General features: G+C 40.1%; 1 protein-coding gene across 1 annotated transcript in view; it reads left to right on the top strand.

Moving 5' to 3' along the window:
• Nucleotides 1–27,233, top strand: part of LOC112053909 (modular serine protease) — a 49,257-nt gene that overhangs the window by 6,759 nt on the left and 15,265 nt on the right. The window contains exons 2-14 of the mRNA XM_052889873.1: nt 5,937–5,982; nt 10,546–10,614; nt 12,268–12,387; nt 13,677–13,799; nt 15,471–15,651; nt 15,682–15,777; nt 15,934–16,029; nt 16,583–16,671; nt 18,126–18,348; nt 18,831–18,933; nt 19,248–19,457; nt 21,138–21,299; nt 26,726–26,853. Coding sequence (XP_052745833.1) covers nt 5,937–5,982; nt 10,546–10,614; nt 12,268–12,387; nt 13,677–13,799; nt 15,471–15,651; nt 15,682–15,777; nt 15,934–16,029; nt 16,583–16,671; nt 18,126–18,348; nt 18,831–18,933; nt 19,248–19,457; nt 21,138–21,299; nt 26,726–26,853 — 1,646 coding nt within the window. The remainder of the gene's footprint in view (nt 1–5,936; nt 5,983–10,545; nt 10,615–12,267; nt 12,388–13,676; nt 13,800–15,470; nt 15,652–15,681; nt 15,778–15,933; nt 16,030–16,582; nt 16,672–18,125; nt 18,349–18,830; nt 18,934–19,247; nt 19,458–21,137; nt 21,300–26,725; nt 26,854–27,233) is intronic.

The following is a 27,233-nucleotide window of genomic DNA, read 5'->3' as shown; positions in this document are numbered from 1 at the left end:
AAATATTTATCCCTAAAGTTTGTGTCAAAAACCCCTAAAATCGCCTTAATTATTGAGTTGTCCCCCTAAAAAATATAAATTCATAATAATATGCTGTAATATGTTTCAAAAGTCTATATTTAATACAGACAAAATATTACATCTCTATCTGAAGATTCAGATTTTTGAAATCATACATGTTGACAATGAATAAACTTAACAATTCTTTTTATTTGATGAAAATTGCCGCCAGTTGCCTCAGAGTGGTTGTAGAATAACGTATTATATGTCGTTATAAGTCGCTAGGTCAAGAAAGAAATTAAAATTATCATCAATTTAGAAATACTAAAGAGTCAAAAAATCCCTGAAAATACCCCTAAAAATTTCAGACCCCTAAAAAATCCCATTTCACTTATTTGCCCCCTAAATCTGGGGGGAAACCCCCTAAGTTGGGAACCCTGGTGCCGAGACAGTAGCTCGGCTCCCGTTCTATATACTAGGCCGAGTGTCCACCCTCCCGCTTCCCCGCAGTGTCTCGCTCGTTCACTCGCCAGGTCTGAACATGCATTGTCTCGCCAATCGGCCGACGCCGACGGCCACATGATTATCGTCACGTCGCCTTTTCCTATGATAATTTTCGTTTAAAACAATTCCAAATAAAATAAAATATACCATGTCTGTTAGTAACAAATGGGATGTCATGTCGAAACAACTAGTAAATTTATACAGTTATATAAGCTATATAAAATAAACTATTATATAAACTAAATCCGACGTTTTACTAATAGTGGAAAGAGTAACTTCGTATATTTTCTAATAATCGTTTTGCGGTTCATCATAATCGAATTGTAGTCTCAATTTATCTGAACTGACTGTGCTAATTTCAAAACACGTGTGAACAACTACTCGCTTACATCACTGTCTCGGCCGAGGGACATTTTACTCTCTCGCCCGTTTGCTCGGTACGTGTGATCAAGGCAATATGGATAAAATTCGAAGTGCAAGCGAGACGCCGAATTATGACTTTGGCGATTGACGCGCGACGCAAATTTTATGACACGAGCGCCAAAACCATTTTTACCTAATCGCAAGTAAATTAAACAACATAACGAAAAACAAAATGGCCAATTTTCTATACAAAACAAAAATTTGAGAAAATAAGTTTGCTTTTCCTGAGATTGAAAGCAAAATGTGAGCAAAACATGTATTATTCAAAAAAATAAACTATCGAGAAATGTTTTACAAATTGTGTATTTTGTATAGTCATAACGAAGCTAACACTTTGAAATATCATTTACCCAAATATCAGGCTCCTAACTTTTCCAGTATCTGAGATCCAGAACCATTTGTAACTACCAAATTACATATTGCACACTCTTAATTATAGCATGCCAGTGCTATACCACAGAAAACATATGTACAAGCTATACCTACCTACTTATTTATGTTCCCTCTGCTACAAATATCCATAGACGTATACAGCGGGTGGGCCGGGTGGGCAGGGCCCACCCTAGAATAGTCCAGTGTCCACCCTAGGATACTGGGCTACCGATTTGAAATTCTATGATGGTCGCCGAAATACTAATAATTGTACACAAATATTATTTAAAATATCAAATCATAACAATTACAACTTATAACAAAGAAAAACCGTAATAAAGATTTTAAAAATTAAATTAACACCTTGTCTGATACCTCCCATAGTACAAAAAAAAGCATCACTCACGCAACACTTCGCTGACCACGGCCACACTAGCAGCCGCAGCAACTCCACGCATCAACACGCTCACAAGGCACCATGCTGACCACGGCCATTAGCAGCCGCATCAGAGCACCAGCGTTTCAGCAGCCGTAACACCTGTACCAACCTCAGACCAATTATAGAAGGACCTGTATCGCACTCATAGTCACGAACAAAATTGTCTGTCATTTTCTGAAGAAAACGAGCTTAGATTTGCTATATATCTTATACTAAACTAGAAGTTTTTCCCGTTTTTTACACAATTCAATTACACAAAAACTTATTTTTATAGAGCTCTTTAACCGACGAACACGATTACAACTATTTAACATCGATACTATAGAGACAGTTTCTATAATCGCATTAGATCTTTAAATAGTCATTAAAAATTGAATTATTATGAATTTATGTTTATCACGTTATAATTCTTACTGTATATTTGTTATTATATTATTGTTTATAGTTTATTTGTTAGCACTACTATTATTACTACGTTTTACTATTCTTGTACGCTCAAACTGAATTGTACTAGCCTGTAAGTTTCACATAAGTGAATGAGTTAATTCTTAGTGAAATAATAAATATTTTAAACCCAGATCGTTGATCATATAGTTTGACAGAAAAGTAATGTCTAGCGAGGCAGGTCCTATACAATAATTGGTCGGAGGTACCAACGGACCAACAGCATCAACCGCACGGTTCTCCACCTACAGTACTGCGGACACAACGCACACAGCAGCACTGCCCAAGCCTCGCGTCTCGTTTGAACCAGTGCACACAGTGGTATCTTTCTTGTCATGCCTCATCATCATCATCATCAACCGATGCTCTTCCCAGCGATGTGTTAAAAAACATTTACTTAGTCGAGGTTACTACACTATTGATGAGTTCCTTAACGACAAAGGTGCTTGGAGGCCGTTGGATCAGCTTCCACCTTCACACAGGAAATAAAACTATAAGAAATTGTAATTTAATTGTTATCAAATGTAAATTGTAATACTATATGACTTTTTCAAAAGAGCAACTGTTGAGTTTCTTGCCGGTATCTTCTCAGCAGAACCTGCCTTCCGAACCGGTGATAGAATCTTTACAAATAGTCAACTGACGTCTCAAAAGTGCTTGTAAACTGAGCCTACTTGAAATAAATGAATTTTGAATTTTGCCTATCGTGCTAAATGAACAGGACAGCAGTTCTACTTAACTGGCCTCTCAACTGCTCAGCAAGCTATCATCAACAAAAATACATCAAGGAACGCTCATTCAAGACTTCACTGTCAACTCGACTATCAAACTTACACAATAGATCGACGAGTTGCCAACCGTCTACGAGTTCAGTACGTCAGCCGCGCCAAACGCACTAATGGAAAAAAACTACGTGTCGCAGTGATATCAATAGATTGAAACCCGCGCACACCTTCCACCAAAGCACTTCAGATTATTATCTACGGTACGTTTTCACTAGGGGATGAGTACTGTAGCTACCTACCAACATACATCCGCTCGCTGCGCCTTGCCGCAGCTGGCTAACCGGTGTAGCCAACCTCAAAAAGCTAAAAAACACTAATTCACCAATAATAAACAGTAGAAAGCAGTAGATAAAGTATAAAAAGGCAGATATCATAATTTGGCTCATTTATTTTAAACAATAAACAATTTTCTTAGTTGCTAGAACTCACATACATTGCTATATGTATTATCGATCACAATAGGTAACAAAAAAAACAAAAATCAAAATTAAAATAATTTTTCAGTTTTTGCCTCAGAGTATTTACATTTTTTTTTAATCTTATATATTTTTGTTGTATCCCTACAAGAGAAGATACTTCCATCTAGTGTCATTGCGTTATAATACGTAGTGGTTATCAAAAAATGGTTGCATAGTATATATAATAGGTGGTGCGTTACGAACGAACGTTAGTTGAAAAACCGTAAAAAATAGGAATAAAACAGAAAACATGGACATCAATGTGAAAACAGTAAATCTACTGTTAAAACAGTAGGGTTGGTAACACTGTGACTAACTATGCGCGCAAGGCGAGCCGATAAATAAGTGCAGTCTTCGCGAGCCGCCGATCATCGGAGTACGTACCTACACCAAATTCTAGCGTGGAATGATACCGCGACCTTTTTTTTTTTTTTCTTGTTGAGTAAATGCCGTTTAGCTCCTTGTGGAACCACTACGACGTCACCGGTAGGGGTGGGCGAGCGCGGAAGCATCGCCTGTGCACGAAGGCTGAAAAAACAGAGGACGGAACGGCTCTCTAAGGGCGTCTCCTATGAGACTCGGGCCTCGGCTTAGAGGGCCATTCGGGAGGGTTTAACCGTGACCTGAGTGAATCAGTCCGGACGCCCCCGAGATCGTGAGTTAGAAAACCCACGTCCGGGTGACGTTAGATATCGGGGACCTCGTCTTCGCCGGCGAAGACGCTGTGTAGCTTGTGATTGTGTTGCCTGAGAAGCATTGTCGGTCGTCATGTCATCGTCTGGGTCGTAAAGGACGTTTTTGGGACGTCGCTGCTTGGAGTTAGCGTTAAGGTTGGGAGTATAATTGCAAGCCTCAACCACTAGTTGGTTGGGATGGATGGCAGCTCTTTCAAAATAGTTTTGAGAGAGCTGTTTCATGTAGCTATTGAAGGTAGATCTAAGTCTCTATGGAGGTCGTTATTACGTACAAACCACGGCGCGCCCGTAATTTCCCGTAGGAATTGATTTTGCAGAGTTTCAAGCGGCTTAAGGGTCGCTTTGGGACGGTGGGCGAACACTACACTAGCGTAGGTTAGGATCGGACGGATCGTAGTTTTATAAAGCGTTAGCTTTGAGCGGAGGGGCAATTTACTTTTAACGTCAATCATCGAGTAGAGGCGGTGCATTACATATGCAGCCTTTTTTCTAGCTTTCCTAATGTGCATGGAGAAGTTCATGCGGTTATCAAAGGTCACGCCTAGGTATTTGGCAGTACGTTGCCAGGGGACGGGAGCTCCGTAGAGTGAGACTTCTTTGAGTTTGTTCTGGCAAAACGGTTTGCCAGTGAAGAGCACAGCTGCGCTCTTCTCTGGGTTGACTTCTATCCGTCAAAGGCGTAAACAAGTCCCTATGACGTTGACCGCCTTCTGCAGGCGGGCTCTGATGGAGCGCGGGTTTACGGCCGTCGCGTACAGTGAGGTGTCGTCCGCGAACTGTGAACGCATTAACAAACATTCGTAAAAGTATGCTAATAGAAAAGCAATTTTGTAAAAGTAACAGGGTATCTGCGATCATTACAGAGCTACAGGGATTTAAAGGGTCAGATTTGCGGCGCTGCCGCGGATCCCTGGAAACGCTTTATACAAAACGGTACGATTTAATGACGTCGTAGGTGCATAATGATCGTTAGATTTGTATGTGCGTTCAAACAAAATTACTAATGTATTTGTTATTTGTGCGTTTAAGTTTATAGTTCATTTATTGAAAAATGTCACATTTAATGTAACGAAGCTAAAACTGTATGAATTTTCATCTAATTACGATAAAAGATTTTTAATAGATTTTGAAATTTTATAATTTCATTTATTTTGCAAATATCCAGACAATCTTTGCTTTTTATGTATAAATTAGTTAACATTGACCCTATTTACCCGAAAGTATCATAAAAATCAATATATTCACCTAGTCATCATCCCCAACCTGATAGTAAGTGATGATGCAATCTAAGATGGAAGCGGGCTAACTTGTTAGGAGGAGGATAAAAATTCACACTCCTTTCGGTTTCTACACGACATCGTACCGGAACGCTAAATCGCTTGGCGGTACGTCTTTGTCGGTAGAGTGGTAACTAGCCACGGCCAAAGCCTCCTACCAGCAAAAAGGTTCCCCTAGAAACAATCAACAACAACATCTCTTCTAATACAAGTTGGATGAGTCAACTAGCCTTAAGGCTAGTTTGATGAGTTTGCTGAGTTGTATAGAAGAAATGTTGTTTCGAAGCGACCCGCTTCCATCTTAGACTGCATCATCACTTACCATCAGGTGAGATTGTAGTCAAGGGCTAACTTGTAAAGAATTAAAAAAAAACTTGCAAGCTAATTTACTATCTTTGACGTATGCTAGTTATGACATATAACTTATGGCATGTTAGGCAGTCGGATATTTATTTTTTTAAATAATTGACTTATTATTATTGTCAGGGATAGTTAAAAAATGTAATTATATTATTAAAACTTGTTTTATTTTGTTACAGCCTTCTTTGCCGCCGTATTTGGCGAAATCACCTACAAAGACCAAAGGTAACGGAACAATTATGTATCATTCATTCATCATTTAATCATCATCATCATATCAGCCGATGGACGTCCACTGCAGGACATAGACCTTTTGTAGGGATAGTGATGTGTATTGTTTAAGTATATTTATTTAAAAAAGAAAAAAAAAAAAAAACATCACGATACTGAGCCGCCCTATATCAACAGTTTTTATAAACGCGTTAGATCATTGATTCTTGATCTTTGACAGAGGGGTAACGGTTTACGAGGCAGGTCCTTTCTTTATAATGGTCTAAGTTACTCTGTCATTGATTGAACTATCCATACCTACACTCTTGGGTTTTGTGTCGCGGTCATTGAATCGCGTGAATTTTGAATTTTTGACGGCCTCCGTGGCGCAGTGGTGTTCGCGGCGGATTTACAAGACGTAGGACCTGGGTTCTATACCCGGCTGGACCGATTGAGGCTTTCTTAATTGGTCCAGGTCTGGCTGGTGGGAGGCTACGTTGCTAGTTACCACCATACCGGCAAAGACGTACCGCCAAGCGATGTAGCGTATCGGTACGATGTCGTGTAGAAACTGAAAGTTGTATGATTTTTGTCCAGATACCCTGTTCGTCATCAACCCATATTCGGCTCACTGCTGAGCTCGAGTCTCCTCTCAGAATGAGAGGGGTTAGGCCAATAGTCCACCACGCTGGCCCAATGCGGATTGGCAGACTTCACACACGCAGAGAATTAAGATAATTCTCTGGTATGCAGGTTTCCTCACGATGTTTTCCTTCACCGATTGAGACACGTGATATTTAATTTCTTAAAATGCACACAACTGAAAAGTTGGAGGTGCATGCCCCGGACCGGATTCGAACCCACACCCTCCGGAATCGGAGGCAGAGGTCATATCCACTGGGCTATCACGGCTCTTGGTGACAGTTTTTTAAATTGTATATAAATTAAGAGTATGCTAATAGTAAAGCAATTTTGTAAAAGTAACAGGGTATCTGCGATCATTACTTTCGGAGCTACAGGGATTTAAAGGGTCAAATTTGTGGCGCTGCCGCGGATCCCTGAAAAACGCCCCATACGAAATGCCACGAACTAATGACGTCGTAGGTAATGAAATGATCGTTAGATTTGTACGTGCGTTAAAACAAAATTACTAATATCTTTGTTATTTGTGCGTTTATGTTTATAGTTCATATATTAAAAAAGTCACATTTAATGTAAGGAAGCTAAAACTGTATGAATTTTCATCTAAGTAATTACGATAAAAGATTTTTTATAATCTCATTTATTTTGCAAATATCCAGACAACCTTTGCTTTTTACGTATAAACTAGCGGACGCTCGCGACTTCATCCGCGTAAAAATTTATATAAATTTTGTATTATCTCCGAAACTATATATAACTAATTAACATACTGTAAAGGGCAAATCTTATCTCTATAATATCCTTGTGATTATTAAATAATTTATTTTGATAAGGATTTAAGTTTAGTTGTGTAAATAATGACGTAAACCTTAGTTTAAAATTTAAATAATTTAATAAAATACTAAAGATACTGTATCTGCTAAAATATAAAAGAAAGATATATGGTGTCGCGGACTTTTTTGTAGAACTTTTAAAGTTTCAAAAAGCCTCCATACATTTATTTCAGTTATACGCAATGGTTGAGGCAGCGCATGCGAATAATTAAGTTTTTCGGTCCGACCTGTAAGAGAAAACCCGCGATAACTCAGTAGTTATATATGATAGAAATATAAAATATAGCCTATAGCACTCCCCGATAACGTAGCATTCTACTGGTGAAAGAATTTTTAAAATCGGTCCAGTAGTTCCGAAGATTACCCCATTTCAAAGAATTGTTACAAACTTACAAACTTTACCTCTTTATAATATTAGTATAGATTTGTTAACTGACCTTATTTACCCGAATGTATCATAAAAATCAATATATTCAAACCTAGTCATCATCCCCATAGTAAATCAATAAGTTCCGTACGCTGTTCATAACTCCGTGGGCAAATCAAATACATATGCTATTGAATCAAGTCAGGGACGTTATTTAAAGATTCCGACCTTGAGTGACGTCACAGAAACAACATGGCGGCGTTCGCTCGCTCAGCTGATGACCTAATCGCAGCAAACGCTAAAGTTCGTTGTACTGGTATCACCTACTTTATTTAAAGTGTTTTGTACTAAGCGAACAAATCGATTTAGAAGATAAAATGCTAAAAAGCTATTAGTTAAATCAACCCATATTCGGTTTACTGCTGAGCTCGAGTCTCCTATCAGAATGAGAGGGGTTAGTCCACCATGCTGGCCCAATGCGGATTGGTAGACTTTACACACGCAGAGTATAGTATATATGTATATTAAGATTGTGCATAAATCATGATAAAAGTTACGAAATATAATGTGATTTATGAAATTTTAAAATTCAAACTCAAAACGGGGTTTGGGTTTTTTACTCTATTCTATTCTATTCCATTATCGCTATCGATATTGCAATTTCCATACAAACTTTCAACCCCTATTTCACCTCTCTCTTTTTATTACCCGACTGAGTCAGAAGGAGGGTAATGTTTTTCGAGTGTATAATCATCATCATTCATCATTATCAGCCCATATTCGACTCACTGCTGAGCTCGAGTCTCCTCTCAGAGTGAGAGGAGTTAAGCCAACAGTCCACCACGCTGGCCCAATGCGGATTGTAGACTTCACACACGCAGAGAATTAAGAAAGTTCTCTGGTGTGCAGGTTTCCTCACGATGTTTTCCTTCACCGTTTGAGACACGTGATATTTAATTTCTTAAAATGCACATAACTGAAAAGTTGGAGGTGCATGCCCCGGACCGGATTCGAAACCACATCCTTCGGAATCGGAAGCAGAGGTATCGCCATGTAGGTTTTGATATTAGTATATAATTATGAAGACGACGATGTTGATTGGTATATTTATTCACTTTACTGATTGTAACAATTGTATATGGATATAAAATAAAAGTATCATCAAAGTGATGATGCGATGTGGAATGGAGAAACGGTAAAGATGTAATGGATGGGCGAAACAATATATCCACGCATGCGCGGTCGAGGGAATTCTAAATATGAAATGAATCTGGAATGTGAATGTAGATGGCCTAACCTAAAGTGGGCGAACGAAAGAGTTCATTCGCCACACCGGTATTTATTTTGCAAATATTCAGACAATCTTTGCTTTTTATGTATAAATTAGTTAACATTGACCTTATTTACCGAATGTATCATAAAAATCAATATATTCAAACCTAGTCATCATCCCTATTGTTTCGCATCAATATTACAACTGTCAGTTGAAACGTCACTGGGATCATCATTCGGCGTGCGAAGCTTATGTAGCAAACTGCTCAATAGTAGCTTTGGCTGGTGGGAGGCTTCGGCCGTGGCTAGTTACCACCCTACCGGCAAAGACGTACCGACGAAAGGGGTGTGGATTTTCATCCTCCTCCTAACAAGTTAGCCCGCTTCCATCTTAGACTGCATCATCACTTACCATCAGGTGAGATTGTAGTCAAGGGCTAACTTGTAAAGAATAAAAAAAAACATAGTAGCTTGCTTTCGTGCTTGAAATGACCATGTGTAACAGTAGCTTTAGTCTGTATGGGGCACCATAGCTGCCGAATGGATGAAGCGATTTTAATTTAGTATAGTAATAACCATAGGCGTATCTAGCGGGTGGGCCAGGTGGGCCGAGCCCACCCAAGAATGGTCCAGTGTCCACCCTAGGACGCCCAATATCCTACCGATTAGAAATTCTATGAAGGACGCGGAAATACTATTAATTTTACACAAAATGTCAAATAGTAACCATACTTAAAGAAAAACCAATAATACAGATATAGAATCATAAATCATAATCATAAGTCATTTATTGCCAGAATGTGGTCATATACAGATATTGATACATTTTAATGTTCATACACAATCTGCCTCATAGGCGTGCAAGCCGAGTACATTATAATAATTTTTATTTACTAATATTAGAACTGTCAATCATTTATAATGTCATTTCATAAATTAAAGTCATATAACAAACATAATAAAATAAAATTAAACGAAAGTAATATTGTCAAAACACATGTATACATTTACATGTTATTAATATAAAATAATTTGTCATTAAGGAACTCTGCTACTGTGTAATATCCTTTATTTAAGAGTATTTTAACCATTCTTCCTTTGAATTGCATAGCATCTAACCTTTTCAAACTCTGGAATATGATTGTATATCCGTATGGCCATACAATATGTGTTATTTTTAAATATATTTACTCTCTGCCTTGGCACTACAAAAGGCAATAGAAAAATATATTAAAACCATTTCGGATATCTACCCTAGATACAAAGAAAAAATAATAAAATCTAGTCATATCAGAGTTCTGCGTCCACAAATATTGTTAACAAAATTTTTATATTGAGTGTCGACTCTGTTCAGTAATATGTGGGCCAGGCCCACCCCAGCAAGTAATCCTAGATACGCCAATGGTAATAACCTTCGGGGGTTTATCAAAGTTATTAATTTTATGTTTTTTTTGTTTGTTATAGAATAGCTTCACAAAATGATCTCACATCCTATCAGAGGCTGGAAAAGACTGAAAATAAAGAAGACTGTAGGTAAGTCATCACCATTATCATTATCAACATATATTCGGCTCACTGCTGAGCTCGTGTCAGAATGAGAGGGGTTTAGGCCAATAGTCCACCACGCTGGCCCAATGCGGATTGGCAGACTTCACACACGCAGAGAATTAAGAAAATTCTCTGGTATGCAGGTTTTCTTACGATGTTTTCCTTCACCGTTTGAGACACGTGATATCTAATTTCTCAAAATGCACACAACTGAAAAGTTGGAGGTGCATGCCCCGGACCGGGCGAACCCACACCCTCCGGAATCGGAAGAACGGGTCATATCCACTGGGCACGGCTCTATTCACAATAAACCAACTAAAATAATGTAGATCACAATTAATAAAAATAATACCAAGCATCACCTTAGTTTTCACAAGCTGTTGCTCTTTTTTTTTTATTCTTTACAAGTTAGCCCTTGACTACAATCTCACCTGATGGTAAGTGATGATGAAGTCTAAGATGGAAGCGGGCTAACTTGTTAGGAGGAGGATGAAAATCCACACTCCTTTCGGTTTCTACGCAGCATCGTACCGGAACGCTAAATCGCTTGGCGGTACGTCTTTGCCGGTAGGGTGGTAACTAGCCACGGCCGAAGCCTCCCACCAGCCAGACCTGGACAAATTAAGAAAATCTCAATCTGCCCAGCCGGGGATCGGACCCAGGACCTCCGTTTTGTAAATCCACCGCGCATACCACTGCGCCACGGAGGCCGTCCTCTCTGTCATTCAGAAAAAAACATGGCGACCGACTCATAGATACAAGCACAGGCAACATAGAATAGTGAGTAACGCGGTAATAAAGGAAAGTCGTGTTACACTTTATTCCAATTTAGGAAGTCGTACGTCGTTTATAAAGTGACGTAATTCATGTAATAGGGATGATGACAGTTTTTTAAATTGTATATAAATTAAGAGTATGCTTATAGTAAAGCAATTTTGTAAAAGTAACAAGGTATCTGCGATCATTACTTTCTACTTATATAAATTAAGAGCTATGCTAATTACCATCGCTAACACGCACACAAGCGTAATTATCGAAGCAAAGCGCGCGTCAAGTGCCCCGATTTCGGGGCACATAAAACAGCTTACTAATCCGGCGATTACACACTATCTACGTGTTATAAATAGCGGACGCCCGCGACTACGCTGCCCTTAGACCTCCTTAATCCGGCCCTGTCACAAAATCCGTTCTTAGCCTGCCAAACGGACATCTTTTTATGTCACGTCAACGTAGACTAGGGGTCCACCTGGACCTCTTAGCGAATCCATGGTCTAATGGGGATGATGGGAAATCTTTTATCGTAATTAGATGAAAATTCATACAGTTTTAGCTTCCTTACATTAAATGTGACATTTTTTAATATATGAACTATAAACATAAACGCAGAAATAACAAAGATATTAGTATTTTTTTCAGGGATCCGCGGCAGCGCCGCAAATCTGACCCTTTAAATCCCTGTAGCTCCGAAAGTAATGATCGCAGATACCCTGTTACTTTTACGAAATTGCTTTACTATTAGCATACTCTTAATTTATATACAATTTAAAAATCTGTCATCATCCCTATTGTTAGGTGTTGTGTGTCTGTAGGTTATTAGTTTAAGTATGTAATGAAACAATTTTTTTATTTATTTTGCAGCCCACCTTTCAACTTCCGGTGTCAAAACGGTGCCTGTATCAATTCCATCAGAAGTTGCGACGGAACGGTGGACTGTCCGGACGGAAGTGACGAAACCTACCGCTTGTGTCGGGGAAATAGGTAATTTATTAGTTATAGTCGACGCGTATGTTGTTGGGAAGAAGTTCCTTATCGCGCGTTGCGAAAGGGGACTATACGGAAAATATTAAGACCAAAAGTTGTAACGACACTTTTTGCTATAGTTGTTACTTGTAAGCCGTGACCTGTGCCTACTGGGAGTTTTCAATATTTTCATACTGTTACTATCGCGTTGACGTAAATGTGAATTTCTAAGGAATTGAAACAGTTGTGCGGTAGTGCCACTACTTGGCGCTGTTTCAATTCCTTAGAAATTCGCGCTTACGTTAACGCGATAGTAATAGTATTTAACAGTCACTAGGCCCTCTGAAGACAACTGGTGAGCTCCAGGGTAGCGATGATAGCTTTAGCGTTAGCGATTGCGATAGCAAACTTCGTTCCATCCGAGTGTCCTTTACATGTCTCAAGTTTTAATTGTTTTTTTTTATTCTTAACCAATTTTGATAATTCTTCCAGATTGGTCCCAATTAATTTTCATGAATTCAGTACAGTTTCAGTTTTGAAACGAACTTTCGTTCGACACACTAAAAACAGAAGAATAAAATCTTTGTAACAAAAAAATTCAACCGACTTCAAAATCACAAAAATAAATTAAAAAACGAAAAATGACATCGTATTTTCCTCATGATTTTTTCTTTTTTTTCATTCTTTACATTCATTACAAGTTAGCCCTTGACTACAATCTCACCTAAGTAAATAAGTGATGATGCAGTCTAAGATGGAAGCTGGCTAACTTGTTAGGAGGAGGATGAAAATCCACACCCCTTTTTGGTTTCTACACGGCATCGTACCGGAACGCTAAATCGCTTGGCGGTACGTCTTTGCCGGTAGGGTCGAACGATCATTAATTGCCTACGACGTCATAAGTTCGTACCATTTTGTATGGGGCGTTTTTCAGGGATTCGCGTCAGCAAATCTGACACTTTAAATCCCTGTAGTTCCGAAAGTAATTATCGCAGATAACTTTACTTTTACAAAATTGCTTGTGCGAAGGCTAGGGCGTCGATTATTTTTGTTTTCTGTCTGATGATGGAGTGAATTTGTGATTTTTTTTTATATTAGTCATTGTAAGGTCCCTTGTCATTACTGTAGTAAGTCACCGTCTCAGTCTCACCACTACACTGGCCAGCAGCGCACGTCCGCCTCCTCTCGATGCCAGAGATAGACTGGCTGCTTTGTCCCATCCATTACCTTACCGGTGTATATATACATAAACACTACAGTCATGCTTCGTTCCATGATGATGATTGAACCCTAAAAATGTCCCGCAGATGTCCGATGCAGTGGTTCCGATGCGCGTACGGTGCATGCGTCAACGAGTCGTCAGTCTGCAACGGTGTCAGGGACTGCGCTGACTACTCCGACGAGCAGGGCTGCAGGGAGTACGACAAAGGGTATGCATTGATACAGGATAGATCTCGGATAGAGGATAAATCAAAATTCATTTATTTCAATTAGGCTATAAATAGGTATCCATGTCCAGTAGAACCCGCTTAAGAAGAAGATCACGCTTAAAACGATTTCTCGTATAACTCTAGCCACAAACGGTCAATTATTCTCACGTTTTGTAGCACCCACGACTATAATGGGGATGATGACTAGGTTTGAATATATTGATTTTTATGATACATTCGGGTAAATAGGGTCAATGTTAACTAATTTATACATAAAAAGCAAAGATTGTCTGGATATTTGCAAAATAATTGAGATTATAAAATTTCAGAATCTATTAAAAATCTTTTATCGTAATTAGATGAAAATTCATTCAGTTTCTTTAAATCCCTGTAGCTCCGAAAGTAATGATCGCAGATACCCTGTTCCTTTTACAAAATTACTTTACTATTAACATACTCTTAATTTATATACAATTTAAAAAACTGTCATCATCCCTATTGATCGTGTGTTGATCACTGCGCACATTACTTGTATAGTATGCCACGTGGGTACAGCCGTTTGCTTTTCAGAAACGTGAGAATAATTGACCGTCAATGTCGATTGAATATCGAAATTCATGATTCCTCTCTGCTCTGGGAAATAGACCTTTATGTGTGTTGACAGATTATGGTGTGTTATGAATCTAATCACTAGTGATTTAGATTATAGATCAGCATTTAGTTTTAGTAACTACACGCCCTAGGCACGTGCCTAGTTTGCCTTACGGATAATCCGCCTCTGCTGATACTAAATATTGTACTTGACTTCGCACGGGTATCACTAATATTATAAAGGCGTAAGTTTGTGTGTAAGTTTGTTCCACTTTACACTGCGGCTACTGAAGCGATTTGGCTGAAATTTGGAATGGCAATAGATTTCACTCTAGATTAACACATAGGCTAATTCATTCCAGAAAATTCCATGGTACCCGTGGGATTTGTGAAAAGCTGAATTCCACGCGGACGAAGTCGCGAGCGTCCGCTAGTAATATTATAAATGTGAAAGTGTGTGTGTCTATCTGTCTACCATGTTTGTCCGCCTTTGATGGCAAAATGGAGCGACGAATTGACGTGATTTTGTAAGTGGAGACAGTTGAAAGGATGGAGAGTGACATAGGCTACTGTGTCTCTTTGTAACCGCCCAGTTCTCTAAACTGGGGGGGTAGAAGTTAGTATGCAGCATTCCGCAATTTTCAGGATAGAAAGCTAAAATTTTGGGTAGGGGTATGGTAGGGGTAGAGTGGGAGTAGGGAACGGTAGGGAAGAAGAGCACATTAGTCGAAGCGAAGCATGATTGGGCCCGCCAGTATCCTATAGTAACGGGTTTTAACGGATTAAATATGACCACGGAACGTTTTGAAGTTATAAAACCAAATGGGAGGGTAAACCGTAACGCGTTACGGCGCCTCTCGCAGTTTCCCTTTTTCTCACGCGTAGTTACAGCAGCAGGTTTATAACTTAAACCTGCTGCTGTAACTACGTACACTTCCGTTGACTATCTTGAGACGCATACGTTTCTCTTTTAACTGCTTTAACAAAGAGGTATGGTTTTATTGTTCAAGGGAAAACCTCAAGACTTGGTGCTGTCTTAAATTGATGATATGGAATCGTAATGAAGCATTTCTCTCGCAGTTTTAGCTTTAAATGCGACAACGGGCAGCTAATAGATACGTTCTCGCGCTGCGATGGTGTGATGCACTGCCGGGACGGGTCCGACGAGACGGCGCGCGCGTGTGCGGGCGACGGCTGCTCCGCGCACCAGTTCAAGTGCGCGTACGGCGCCTGCGTCGACAGGAACGCGCTGTGCGACCGCGTGAGTTGACCTTCTGATCACAGGACACAGTTGACGGCGCGCGCGTGTGCGGGCGACGGCTGCTCCGCGCACCAGTTCAAGTGCGCGTACGGCGCCTGCGTCGACAGGAACGCGCTGTGCGACCGCGTGAGTTGACCTTCTGATCACAGGACACAGTTGACGGCGCGCGCGTGTGCGGGCGACGGCTGCTCCGCGCACCAGTTCAAGTGCGCGTACGGCGCCTGCGTCGACAGGAACGCGCTGTGCGACCGCGTGAGTTGACCTTCTGATCACAGGACACAGTTGACGGCGCGCGCGTGTGCGGGCGACGGCTGCTCCGCGCACCAGTTCAAGTGCGCGTACGGCGCCTGCGTCGACAGGAACGCGCTGTGCGACCGCGTGAGTTGACCTTCTGATCACAGGACACAGTTGACAGCGCGACGGCTGCTCCGCGCACCGTGGTTAGCCTGTATAGCTTCAGATCACAAGGTCCAAATTTCTGACTCGGGCTGTGCAATACTGAGATTTTCTTTCTTCTAAGAAATTTTTTGTTGGTCCAAAGAAGGCTCAGAGTCACACAGCGGGCGATGGAACGAGCTATGTTAGGAGCATCTCTGCGTAATCGAAACAGAAATGAGGAGATCCGCAGAAGAACCAAAGCCGATGGAGATTGGGGCCCCAAAGTGCTGGAATGGCGACCCCGCACTAGTAAGCGCAGTGTTGGTCGACGTCCCACCAGGTGGACTGACGACATCAAACGGATCGCAGGGATTCGCTGGATGCTGGCGGCTCAGTGTCGTGATGTTTGGAAGTCCCTACAAAAGGCCTATGTCCTGCAGTGGACGTCTGTCGGCTGACATGATGATGATGAAGAAATTTTAACATCTCATAGTGGTCGTTAAGGAGATAAACATAATGATCCTATCACACTCACTCACTTGTTTGTTTGCAGGTTTCCGACTGCGCCGATGGGTCCGATGAGACCGATTTGCTCTGCACGCAGATGATACCGCGGACAGGAACTAGTCTCGTACCCAAACAGTGAGTTACTAACATTAATACCACAAGAGGGTTATCTATATCTAAACTTATAATAAATCTGTAGAGGTCAATTCTGTACATGAAATATATTGAATGTTATTTAAACGGGTACATACCACGATAAAACGACGAAATTTTTATTGTCGATATTTCGACCCAGTTGCATGGATCGTGGTCACGACGGGACTGAAGTTGCGAGATGAGAAGTGAAGTCAGCTGTTAGGGGCAGAATCGATCTACCCTCTTTCTTGTTCTTTTTCTTTTTTCAACAATCTCGCGTTTTTGGCTGTTTAGGCAAACCACACTCACGACATCGCTTTTGTTATTATGCGTATCGCGGCGCCCTCTTGGTTTGCACAATTCTACCACCGGGTTCCACTCGCTGGCTAGTTTGAAACCATCTTTCCGATTACAACAGCTGACTTCACTTCTCATCTCGCAACTTCAGTCCCGTCGTGACCACGATCCATGCAACTAGGTCGAAATATCGACAATAAAAATTTTGTCGTTTTATCGTGGTATGTACCCGTTTAAATATCATTCATAATGAACAACCACGAAATAAGTTTAAAATGAAATATATTTCCAAAATAACTATCAGGGGATTAATGATCGATACTGATGCCAAAAATGCAATCAGTAAAATTTTTGTCTGTCTGTCTGTCTTTCTGTCAGTCTGTCTGTCTGTCTGTCTGTCTGTCTGTCTGTCTGAATGTTCGTTATAGAAATAATAACTACTCGACGGATTTTAACGAAACATGGTACAATTATTCTTCATACCCCTGGGCAGGTTATATTATACTTTTCATCACGCTATGATCAATAGGAGCAGAGCAGTGAAGGGATATGTTAAGAAAATGGGAGAAGTTACTCCATTTTGTAAGCTTCAGCCGCGTGGTAGGGCAGGGTAGTGTAGGGGTGTGGTAGGAGTAGGGTAGGGTAGGGGTAGAGTAGGGGTAAAGGTTTGTTAGGATTAGATTGGGGCTAGGGTAGCGGTAGGGTTGAGTCAATACTCATCCCCTGTACGGTAGGGTAGCTGTAGAGTGATAGTATAGTCCGCTAGTTTAAATAAGATTAAGACATGTTGTTATACGTAACTTTCAATGCTTAACCATATTCAAAGACTCTTTTCGCTTGAGGTGAGTTCGAAATTTTTTCGATACTAAGTCGAAGGAGCTCAAAATTCGAAAATTATGAAATTCTTACTTATTAATTTAGTCTAGTTAAACTTATAAAGCTAAAGAGTTTGTTTGTTTGATTGAACGCACTATTCTAGGGAACTACTGGTCCGATTTGAAAAATTCTTTCAGTGTGAGATAGCCCATTTATCGAGGAAGGCTATAGGCTGTATAATATCCCCGTAGTCCTACGGTAACGAGAACCACGCGGGTGAAATCGCGCGGCGTCAGCTAGTCCCTAACAAAAAAGAGTGTCAAGTAACGTATTGTCTCCAGGCTGTTGTCATGCGTGATGCCGGAGCACCCCGCGCACGGGCGCTACGTGCCGCGCGGGCAGCGGGCGCTGCGCCCCGGCGCGGCGGAGACGCTGCTGGTGCTGGACGCGCGCTGCGAGCCGGGGTACAGGCTCGTCGGCAGCAAGCAGCTCATATGCTACTACGGCACCTGGCTCACTGACAGCTTCCCGTCGTGCGCGCGTGAGTATCTCGATCTCGTGTTGGCTCGTGCCGACGCGTGGGGAGTTAGAGAGGGGTAGCGCGCTGCGAGCCGGGGTACAGGCTCGTCGGCAGCAAGCAGCTCATATGCTACTACGGCACCTGGCTCACTGACAGCTTCCCGTCGTGCGCGCGTGAGTATCTCGATCTCGTGTTGGCTCGTGCCGACGCGTGGGGAGTTAGAGAGGGGTAGCGCGCTGCGAGCCGGGGTACAGGCTCGTCGGCAGCAAGCAGCTCATATGCTACTACGGCACCTGGCTCACTGACAGCTTCCCGTCGTGCGCGCGTGAGTATCTCGATCTCGTGTTGGCTCGTGCCGACGCGTGGGGAGTTAGAGAGGGGTAGCGCGCTGCGAGCCGGGGTACAGGCTCGTCGGCAGCAAGCAGCTCATATGCTACTACGGCACCTGGCTCACTGACAGCTTCCCGTCGTGCGCGCGTGAGTATCTCGATCTCGTGTTGGCTCGTGCCGACGCGTGGGGAGTTAGAGAGGGGTAGCGCGCTGCGAGCCGGGGTACAGGCTCGTCGGCAGCAAGCAGCTCATATGCTACTACGGCACCTGGCTCACTGACAGCTTCCCGTCGTGCGCGCGTGAGTATCTCGATCTCGTGTTGGCTCGTGCCGACGCGTGGGGAGTTAGAGAGGGGTAGCGCGCGCTGCGAGCCGGGGTACGGGCTCGTCGGCATTTCAAATTTCGGTGGATTTTCATCCTCCTAAAAGCGGAGCTTCACCAGGTCCGCTAGTTTGAAATATTTGCCATATCTTTTAAATATGACTAATATTCCCATTCCCCTCCAAATAGTCGACAAAGACTGTGCTAGGAGTGGGTACGACAATAGACCAACGGGGCGGGGATCGAACCACCACCCCTCGGTGATGAGGCTCTAAAGACTTTGTCTTTGCAGGAACGTGTAAGTTGGAAGAGTCTCCGAGCGTTGAATACCGCTGCCGGGTGGACTCCCCCCACTCTGATGAAACGCGGCCCTGCCAGCAGTACGAGGCCGAGGGGGTGGTAGTGCAGCCCCGGTGCCGCGCGCACTACTACAGCGCGGTGGAGCTCGGCTACATGTGTTGCATCAACGGCCAGTGGAATTACAAGCCCAAGTGTGCTGCCGGTATGTAAATAAAAGCGACGCCCCATTGGTGCGTTGCGTTACGTTGCAATGGGGATGATGACTAGGTTTGAATTTTTTTTTTTAATTCTTTTATTCTTTACATCTTTACAAGTTAGCCCTTGACTACAATCTCACCTGATGGTAAGTGATGATGCAGTCTAAGATGGAAGCGGGCTAACTTGTTAGGAGGAGGATGAAAATCCACACCCCTTTCGGTTTCTACACGGCATCGTACCGGAACGCTAAATCGCTTGGCGGTACGTCTTTGCCGGTAGGGTGGTAACTAGCCACGGCCGAAGCCTCCCACCAGCCAGACCTGGACCAATTAAGAAAATCTCAATCTGCCCAGCCGGGGATCGAACCCAGGACCTCCGTTTTGTAAATCCACCGCGCATACCACTGCGCCACGGAGGCCGTCAATATACAGTAATATATTGATTTTTATGATACATTCGGGTAAATAAGGTCAATGTTAACTAATTTATACATAAATAGCAAATATTGACTGGATATTTGCAAAATAAATGAGATTTTAAAATTTCAAAATCTATTAAAAATCTTTTGTCGTAATTAGATGAAAATTCATACAGTTTTAGCTTCCTTACATTAAATGTGACATTTTTTAATAAATGAACTATAAACATAAACGCACAAATAACAAAGATATTAGTAATTTTGTTTGAACGCACGTACAAATCTAACGATCATTAATTGCCTACGACGTCATAAGTTCGTACCATTTTGTAAGGGGCGTTTTTCAGGGACCCGCGGCAGTGCCGCAATATGCATAGTCGTAATTAAAATAATTGTCACGTGATAGCCCAGTGGATATGACCTCTGCCTCCGTTTCCGGAGGGTGTGGGCTCGAATCCGGTCCGGGGCATGCACCTCCAACTTTTCAGTTGTGTGCATTTTAAGAAATTAAATATCGCGTGTCTCAAACGGTGAAGGAAAACATCGTGAGGAAACCTGCATACCAGAGATTTTTCTTGATTCTCTACGTGTGTGAAGTCTGCCAATCCGCATTGGGCCAGCATGGTGGACTATTGGCCTTAAACCTCTCATTCTGAGAGGAGACTCGAGCTCAGCAGTGAGCTGAATATGGGTTGATGACGATAGTCGTAATTTACATGTTAAAGACCAAGTCAAAAATTTCACTTTTTTTTATTGAGAAAGAATTTAAATCCAATCCTCACCAGCCACTTGGGTAATGTCATCTGTCCAGCGCTTCTGAGGTCTCCGTACGCTCTATCTGCCTATTATTGTTTAATCTGTGTGTTAAAAGTATACGTGTCGCATGTATAAAGTTCAGAGGGGTTTTGTAATAATATTCACTGTTGATCTTCAATACTATGTTTTATTCACCAATTCACCATACATACATATGTATATATTACACTTTACTGCTATCACTTTGTATTATACAATAAGCAATACAATATAGATATATCACACTCCACCGCAATCACTTGGCACTTGTTGCCTCTGCGATAGCAAACGCACGACTGCCCTCAAATAAGGAACCGATAGCCTTTATACCTTGTATCATGACAATATCTCAATTTATTATTTACAAATGTCAAGGTGTGTTTCCTGTCATGATACGTCAATTTACCAGCGTATGATGACGTATCATGACTTAGTAGGACCAATATTTAAAATTGCTAACACATGTTACAGAGTGCGGCACCCTGCCGGCGGGCCCGAACCCGCTCATGGCGGGCGGAGAGCCGGCCGCGCGGGGCGAAGTCCCCTGGCACTCCGGCGTGTACATGTACAAGTTGCAGACGCCGAAGCTGATCTGCGGCGGCTCGCTCATCAGCCACGAAGTCGTTCTATCAGGTGGGAAACCATCACCATACATTTTTTTTTTGTTTTAAAAGAACATTTGCCATATCTTATCCTAATGTATATAAGTGATCCGAACAAGCTTTTATGGCCGAATACTGAAACATCAATCAAATCCATTAATTCAAAGCCCTTTTGCAGATTTAATGTTGCTAAAAGATGCGAAAAATACCTTACCCCTACCCTACCCTACCCCAAACTCTACCCTAGTCGTCCCTGCTTCCTGCTTCAACACCTGCTTCAGATATAAGCAGGTGTTGAAGAAGAATATTTGGACTTCGAAAATATGACCACATTTCTGAATTTCGGACTAAGCTCAAGTGGCTTCCGATTCGTCTTCGCAGGAATACTCATATTCTGTCTCTTTTATACTCTGTTCTTTTCCATCACTATACTCCTTTTTATCTGAAAGAACGGTTTGAGTTTCTTAGTGATACTCACTGTCGTTCACTCCGTTCTGACGATAACCTTATCTTAAAAATTCCCACTCATAGTACTTCTTTTTTCTCTAGATCCTTTGCTGTCGAATCCGTAAGGCTGTGGAACTCTCTCCCTCCTGATATCAGACGTGCGAAATCTTTACCGATATTCAAGGGGCTCATTGGTAAACATTACTTTCCACCTTAAATTTTGTATATATTTTTTTTTTTTTTTTTAAATAATTATCGTCATGGTTTGTTGTGTTTATGACATGTTTATATATATTTTTTTACATGTTTATACATTTATATTTATTATTTATATATCTATATTTATATATATACTCGTATACGTATGTATAAATATTGTAAATATACAATTTGTATTATATGGTATATGTATCGTATTGTATATTATATATGTTGATATTTCTTAGTATTTTGTTACATAAGTATTTAACTATTTTCTTTTTTATGCGTTATTTTGTTTTATATATTACTTCTGTACACCCTAGCCTATATCTTTATAATTTTTATTATTAGTTTCTTCGTTAGGTTGCCTGGAAGAGATCGCTTTTTAGCGATAAGGCCGCCTATTGTGCATTTTTCTTTCTTTCCATTATTTTTCTGTATCGTATGTTTCTGTGTGGTGTACAATAAAGTATATTTTCATTTCATTTCATTTCATTTCAAGAATAATCAGAAGCAGATATAATCTTTTCTATTTTAACTTTGTTCTGTTCCCAGGTGATATATATTGATATAATAAATCTCATCTAAATATAAACGGTTGGCCAGATGCTGTAATTATCAAAGCGCACGTATGTCATACGACGTTTTATAACACATTTGCGAGGAAACACACTTTTTGAACAAACTTTCTGAAAATAAATTAGCATCTTTGCCTGTTTTCCATATGATGACATTTAGATGTCATCGGAAAACTTAACAATAAAGTAGATTAATATTTTTGTTTTTTTGTATATTACAGATTTATTGTCAAAATTATTAAAATTAAAGAATAAAATGTTTATTTATTATATTTTATCTCACAAACTTAATCTATACTAATATTATAAAGCAGAAGAGTTTGTTTGTTTGTTTGATTGAACGCGCTAATCTCAGGAACTATGGGTCCGATTTGAAAAATTCTTTCAGTGTTAGATAGCCTATTTATCGAGGAAGGCTATAGGCTATATTTTATTCCCGTATTCCTACGGGAACGGGAACCACGCGGGTGAAACCGCGCGGCGTCAGCTAGTTTTATTCATAAAATTTTGAGCACTTTTTCTGCTCTTTTTCACATAAAAACTCTTTGCCAAGATTTTAAAAAGTACCGTTCGTTTTTAGACAAATGATAAAGGTTCTTTAAACACGTGCATTTTTCATTACATTACGGCACATGTGCGTAATGAGATACATTACGATATTGAAATTGGTGAAATAAGCGATACTTTACGTGCAAATGTGTTATAAAAACAAAAAAAAATCACTGCCACTAAATGTGAAATAACATAGTTAAGATCATTTCGTTGAAATAAGTATGTTAGATGATCACAAAAACGAAAATTGATGAAAAACAATGTGATGTCTCTTTTTATTGACGTTTCAGTATTCGGCCATTTTTTTCACATTTGTAATATTTGCATGAATTAAGTATGTTAGAGACTACAGTTCGTGCGTATTAACTTGGAACCTGGCGCGATGAATTTGTACTGTTTGTATGTATGTGTTGTGTGTGTAATCTGTGTGGCCAAAGATTACAATGCATTATTAGAAATAGATAGACAACTCTAATTAAAAAAAAAAAACAAAAATCATTTATTTCAAGTAGGCTTAGTTTACAAGCACTTTTGGCACGTCAGTTGACTATTTCTAAAGATTCTACCACCGCAATGAATATTATATATAATATAAAAATCAATGCATATTTTTTGTAAAGGAGAGAGATTTTTGATTTTGTAATAATTGAAGAAACCAATTGAGATAAACAAAAAAAAGACAAAAGTTTTCCATTGTTACCCCCGGGCTCAAACTCAGGATTATTAGATCGTACCTACCTTTGTTATGCACCACTAGGCCAAATGACTATATTATCTTCGTTGAAATTAATGTACTCTTTAATAATCCCTTTGCATTAGAAATACAAACACATTCTTCCTATTACGTGTCAAAATTAAAAAGATAAATAATTCTTTTCTTTTTTGAGATTTTTTTTCCGTATTTACACGTATTCGTCATCAACCCATATTCGGCTCACTGCTGAGCTCGAGTCTCCTCTCAGAATGAGAGGGGTTAGGCCAATAGTCCACCACGCTGGCCCATTGTGGATTGGCAGACTTCACACACGCAGAGAATTAAGATAATTCTCTGGTATGCAGGTTTCCTCACGATGTTTAATTTCTTAAAATGCACACAACTGAAAAGTTGGAGGTGCATGCCCCGGACCGTACACGTATTAAATCTCTAAAAACATTATATTACATACACACCATAAGTATTTGAATTTACTATCCTGGAATCTTAAATCTAAGATGTAGATGGCGCTGCTTCTTATAGATTTCACGTTCTTCTAAGTTCGCATGGCATGTGTGTGGCCAGGTGTCAAGTTAATGCGCACGGGTTATACTTCATTTATTGAGTGCATCTCTTGAGAATGTTCCGGTTTCGGGGAGCTTCAACGAGAAGAGATTCTAGAGATAAACAAACCGACCAGGTCATTCGTTTATGCAGGGCTGTGTAACCTTTTTTACAAACACTATTTTAAAAAAAAATAAATTAAGTTTTGGCAATACAGTATATGATTTTATAAAAATTATATCTTGAAACAAGATTTAATTTAATTATGAAAAAAACGAATTAAAGCGATCAAGTAAGAAAAAAATTAAAAGAATTTTATAGACAGAGATAGCTTTAATAGCATGTTCCGTCAAACAAGTAATTGTAACCCTAATACTATTTAAGGTCTATTAAAATTGATATAATTATATTATGTAAATGAACGAATTATTCTTAATTATTCTTGAGCAGGGATTGGTAAGATATACAGAATAAATAAATATACAAATTTATTTATTCTGAATGTCTTACCAATCCCTGCTTTGCCTCCCTCACCTTTACATAATGATATAAAATATCATTTTATAAAATATATATCTACAAATTAAATTTAAATAAAACAAACATCTACAAAATCAAATGGCCATCCGAATGTTTACAAGCCCTTCCATTACCTGCTTTGACATTGAGCATTGAATCCGAAAACAGTGCGGTAGATAGCAAATAAACAAGATAGAAAGAGATAGACATATTTTGTTTGTTCCGCCGTCGCTACGAGTAAATGACCTCTAAAATCTCTTTTCGTTGAACTGTTTCGAAGTTTTGCACAAATAAAAGCAAAGTAAATCTATTTGTCACTATTATATTTATATATATATATTCATATATAATATACGTCAGCAAATAATAAGATACTTAAGAAATATATGTACATATAGCCTCATCTGTTATATCAAATAGGTTGCCTATTTGCCTATACATAAGCCATACTCGATGAGAACTGTTTATAGTAGTAGTTAAGTTGAAGTCAAAAAATATTAAAAGATTTTAAATAAAATTTATTATTAAAAGATTAAATTTTAAATGAAATTTATTAAATCCATTAAATCAACTTCCCTCGTTGGTTTTGGCCGAAATTTAACAAGGCAGCCTATTTGCAGTGTGTCACTGGGTATATTGTCATTTTATGTCTTATCACTAATAAATAACAGATGAGGGTATATATTTCTAATGCTAGACAATTACACTTTATATACATTACATACAATAATACTTTTCAATATTTAGTATGATAAAATTATATTGCTAGTAGGTTTCCTGAAAATTTAGCTTCTTTTTAATTTATTTATTAATAATACTTTGTTATTAATATAATAGTGTTAGCAATTCTAAATATTGGTCCTATTAAGTCATGATACTACGTTATGATACGTCATGATACTACGTCGTAAAACGTCATGATACTACGTCATGATACGTCATGATACTACGTCGTGATACGTCATGATACTGCGTCATAATACGTCGGTACATTGACGCACCATGACGAAGTATCATGACTTAATAGGACCAATATTTAGAATTGCTAACAATAGCTAACAACTATTTTAGAATGTAAACTATCGTGAGTGTTGTTCATATTAATTGATTATGAAACACGGCTAAAACTCACGTGATATTAGTCGATATTACCCGAATTTTAATCGGGATCATGGATGGTTGCTGCCCATCGTGGAAACCGCTATTTCTTTCATTGTCACATACAACAAACTTGGAACAAGATAGCATTAGTTCGGTTTGCTTACAAGAAGACGAGTCTAATGAAGATGACATTAATGAACCGTCGGAGAGTGTAACGGAACCATCACTCCCCACCACTCAACCCCAATCCAAGCGCGCAATGCGAGCAGCAGCGCGTCGCGCAGCCGCTTCGCAGTTTGGATCGTGTCGCGATGCAAGAATCAGCTCATGACTAAGGGCCCCGTATGGGTTCGAAACTAGTCGGGCATAGTCCGACCTAATATCACGTGTGTTTTAGCCGTGTTTCATAATCAATTAATAGCTAACAACGTTAACAACAACAGTTAGGCCAGGAGATTTTTAGGCAACAGATGGGTGAAGGATAATTCGGATCTTTATGCGGGCTACAGACCTTCAGTTTTAACTGTACAATTATATCTAATAAGAAATTTCAATCACAATCTACTACTTTGTCTACATCCGGGCAATTTATCTGAACATTTCAACAATTAAAACTGCACAGTTAAAACCGCACAGTTAAAACTGCTCAGTTATAACTGTATAGTTAAAACTGCAGTTCTATAACTTTATTAAGGTTTGGATGTTTGTTACAATAAGCTTGGGTTGGGTGTCACTAAAGCACGCTGTGTCACCATAGTGTAGTGTGACGGTAGTGGTATATTGGTGTATTCACAAACACAGCCGCACACTGCTTTTGGGACGAGTCAAAGGTGAAGAAGTTATCCGAGTCTCTGTTCGAGATTGCCGTCGGCAAGTTGTACAGCGACTGGAACCACCCGCGCGACGCGGGACATGCGCAGATATCCAAGGTAACAGTTGAGACACAACACGATATGTACAGGAGTCCGAGGTAAGAGTTGAGACACGACGCGATATATACAGGAGTCCGAGGTAATATATGAGATACAACACGACACTCGCAGAAGTCCGAGGTAATAGCTGAGACACAACACGATACGCGCAGAAGTCCGAGGTAATAGCTGAGACACAACACGACACGCGCAGAAGTCCGAGGTAAGAGTTGAGACACAACACGACACGCGCAGAATTCCGAGGTAAGAGTTGAGACAGAACACGACACGCGCAGAAGTCCGAGGTAAGAGTTGAGACACAACACGACACGCGCAGAAGTCCGAGGTAAGAGTTGAGACACAACACGACACGCGCAGAAGTCCGAGGTAAGAGTTGA

Source organism: Bicyclus anynana, chromosome 26, assembly GCF_947172395.1.
Source record: "Bicyclus anynana chromosome 26, ilBicAnyn1.1, whole genome shotgun sequence".
NCBI classification, from domain to species: domain Eukaryota; kingdom Metazoa; phylum Arthropoda; class Insecta; order Lepidoptera; family Nymphalidae; genus Bicyclus; species Bicyclus anynana.
This window is presented reverse-complemented; position numbering and strand designations above follow the sequence as displayed.